Source organism: Limulus polyphemus, unplaced genomic scaffold (genome assembly GCF_000517525.1).
Source record: "Limulus polyphemus unplaced genomic scaffold, Limulus_polyphemus-2.1.2 Scaffold5034, whole genome shotgun sequence".
NCBI classification, from domain to species: Eukaryota; Metazoa; Arthropoda; class Merostomata; order Xiphosura; family Limulidae; genus Limulus; species Limulus polyphemus.
In genome coordinates, this window is record NW_013670644.1 from 69877 (window position 1) to 73038 (window position 3162).

At 30.7% G+C, this 3162-nt stretch overlaps 1 protein-coding gene across 1 annotated transcript in view; it reads right to left on the reverse strand.

Annotated features, from left to right (window-relative positions):
* LOC111089022 (neurogenic locus notch homolog protein 2-like) overlaps nt 1–3162 on the reverse strand; it is a gene marked incomplete at its 5' end in the record, with an annotated part of 37398 nt that overhangs the window by 27037 nt on the left and 7199 nt on the right. The window contains 5 exons of the mRNA XM_022400641.1: nt 185–274; nt 592–714; nt 1130–1219; nt 1941–2063; nt 2424–2513. Coding sequence (XP_022256349.1) covers nt 185–274; nt 592–714; nt 1130–1219; nt 1941–2063; nt 2424–2513 — 516 coding nt within the window. The remainder of the gene's footprint in view (nt 1–184; nt 275–591; nt 715–1129; nt 1220–1940; nt 2064–2423; nt 2514–3162) is intronic.

Below are 3162 nucleotides of genomic sequence, written 5' to 3' on the forward strand. Positions count from 1 at the left end.
CATTTTCAGTTAACAGAGAAATGGTGCAAAGAGTCCTTTATTTGGTGTAAAGTAGAGAGAAAATACCTTTAGTTAACAGAGAAATGGTGCAAACAGTCCATTATTTGGTGTAAAGTAGAGAGAAAACATTTTCAGTTTACACATTCTAAGTTCTTTGTTCCTAAACACAAATAAAGCTCCCTACCAAAACAGTTCTTGATTCCATTGTCATCAGGACGACACAACTTGTATCCTATACATCCACTGTCATCTTCACAAACGTTTGGAGAAGGAGCTAAAGATGGAAAGAACAAAGTTTTATCATTTAAAGAAGAGCTTCTTTGTCTTCTTTCAAGTTATCTAAACACCATTACTTCTGTCTTAATGCAATAAACATGCTATTAAACATGATAATAGTAACCTAATGATAAGGGTTAACACAATTTTTCACCTCTTTCTACTTTAGCTCCAAATATTTTTGTATAAGAACATCAACTTAAACTACATCTAAAAGTCAATTTTCAAACTGTTTAATTAACTCAGTAAACTAACTATTCTTCACAGTCCTAATAAAACCCCAAAACAAACTTCTAAAACAAAAACTATTCTTACGCTGACATCCACGTTGGTGGTCCTGGGGGTTACCAAGGAAACCTGGCAAACATTCACAAACTGGTTGATGAAGCTTACCAAAACACTCAGCATTAAGTCCACAACGGAATCCAATACAAACATCTGAAATTCATCAGAAAAGCATTTCATTTTCAAGCAATATAGAGTATAGAATCGATATGAATGATAATTTTTTTATACCAACTTTGTTAAAACGCAAATTTAACAACACACAACACAATGGAAATTAGAAAGTAGTTTTTTAATCAAAAACAGATTTATGCCACAAAGTCGATATCATCTATCCAGTTGTTTCTTCTATTTATTGGAGCTAGTTTTATTAAAATGCTTTAAATAATTCTAATTATTTATAAACAATTTTCAATTAGGACGGCTCTTTAAGAACATAATAAAAAGGTTGTAAAAATATGCAAGTTACATAAAAAAAATTGTTTTTTTTTTAATACTAATGAAGATATTTTCAATAGGAACTAATCACTAAAGGCATTAATTTATAATTCTAAGTTTATTTTCTCACCAATACAATCTTTGATGCCACTAGGTAGAAGCTGGCAAACTGTATTGCTGGAACATTCATTATTACTTCGGCATTTGTCTTGAGGCGGAGCTACGTAGAGAGAAATGTTCCCATTATCAAAAACTTTAAAGCATTGTCCAAAAATGTACAACAGATTTTTTTTAAACCAGAGAACTAATCTTTACAAGTAATATATTAATTTTTTAGCTGACTGAAATTATGCAGAAAATAGAAAATCAACATTAGACTTGTCTTACAAAACAGTAAATACAGAAAATCAACATTAGACTTGTCTTTCAAAACAGTAAATACAGAAAATCAACATTAGACTTGTCTTTCAAAACAGTAAATACAGAAAATCAACATTACACTTGTCTTACAAAACAGTAAATACAGAAAATCAACATTAGACTTGTCTTTCCAAACGGTAAATACAGAAAATCAACATTAGACTTGTCTTTCAAAACGGTAAATACAGAAAATCAACATTAGACTTACTATTGTTATAAAGCTACGTGAAGGACAAATCAGGATTCTTGTGACATACCTGATGTACAACCGATTTTAACCCCCCCCCCCACAAGAGAGTGCAACAAAATCAATTATTTAGAAGTATTTCCAATGTAAACACTTTTCTAATATTCTTTGCTTATGAAAAGCTAAAGATCAGTAAATTACGTTACTGATATGTCTGTATGTGATTTCTTAATGCAGATTTGATCTGATGTTACTTATCATGTGACTGAAGTTTTTAAAATTTTATACAACAATGTGTAATTAGCCATAAAGGCAGTGTAGGATTAATACTTACGATAACATCCTCTGACAAAGTCAAATGGATTACCAATGAACCCAGGGAGACATTCACAAAATGCTTGATGACCTTGCCCTATACACTGGGCTTTAGTTGCACACTTTACATCAATACACACGCCTAGATTGAAGAAAAGTAAGAATAAGATGTCTATTTTTGTTTGTTTTAGAAATAATATGAACAGAGAAACGTAGAAAATGGTATTTTTTCACGCATGTGTCAATATTAAAATCTAGTAACAGGTAAACAATTCCATGTTAATAAGAAACAAGAAAATTATCTTAAAGTTTTTAAACGAAACTACGTAAGAAAACCTTTCCATTTCAGACATTAAAACATGTTTAACTCGTTAGGTTTAAATAACTACAAAACTCGTTGTAGTGGTAGCAAAATTATTAAATACTTTATTATTGGGATCTGTATTAGTTATATACGGCCTGATATGGAGATTCCCCATAAAAAGATGTAAGGTATACTTACTGATACAATGTCTTATACCACTTTTATCTGGCCTGCACACATGAGGATCTGGACAGCTTCTGTCACTGTCACAAGCATGGGGAGTTGGAGCTGAAACGTAAGTGTTTACATTGCTTATTATATTACTTTAAGACTCGTCTCACATCAACATAAAGTTTACAAATGAATAGTTAAACTATTAAGGACCAGAACTATTTTGTTGAGAATTTTTAATTTTGTTTTGTTGCCTTTAGCTTTAGAAATGTCATATAAACATGAAAAAACTATCTAATAAACAAATATATTTTGGGAGCAATCTAAGAAAGCAAACAGGGAGCTGAGAAAAAAACAGTGACATCAAATCAATTGTGCAAATATCAACAAACCTAAGTGTACAGTGGTTGACAAAAACTATGATTAAATTTCAATTTTATGTAGAACAATGCATAATCTTAAAAGTTTGAAACAATTCACCCAGAAGTTTTTAAATTTATAATAAATTAAACTTGTGTCCTAAAATTTGGACATTGGCCCTTATTGGGTCAAAGCATAAAGATAGAGAATATTACCAAAGAACAAAATAAAACATACACTGTCACTACGTGAGATATAATTATACCACAGTAACATACACTTTCATCAAAAGAAGGTATAGTTATACCACAGTAACATACCCTTTCATCAAAAGAAGGTATAGTTATACCACAGTAACATACCCTTTCATCAAAAGAAGGTATAGTTATACCACAGTAACATCACT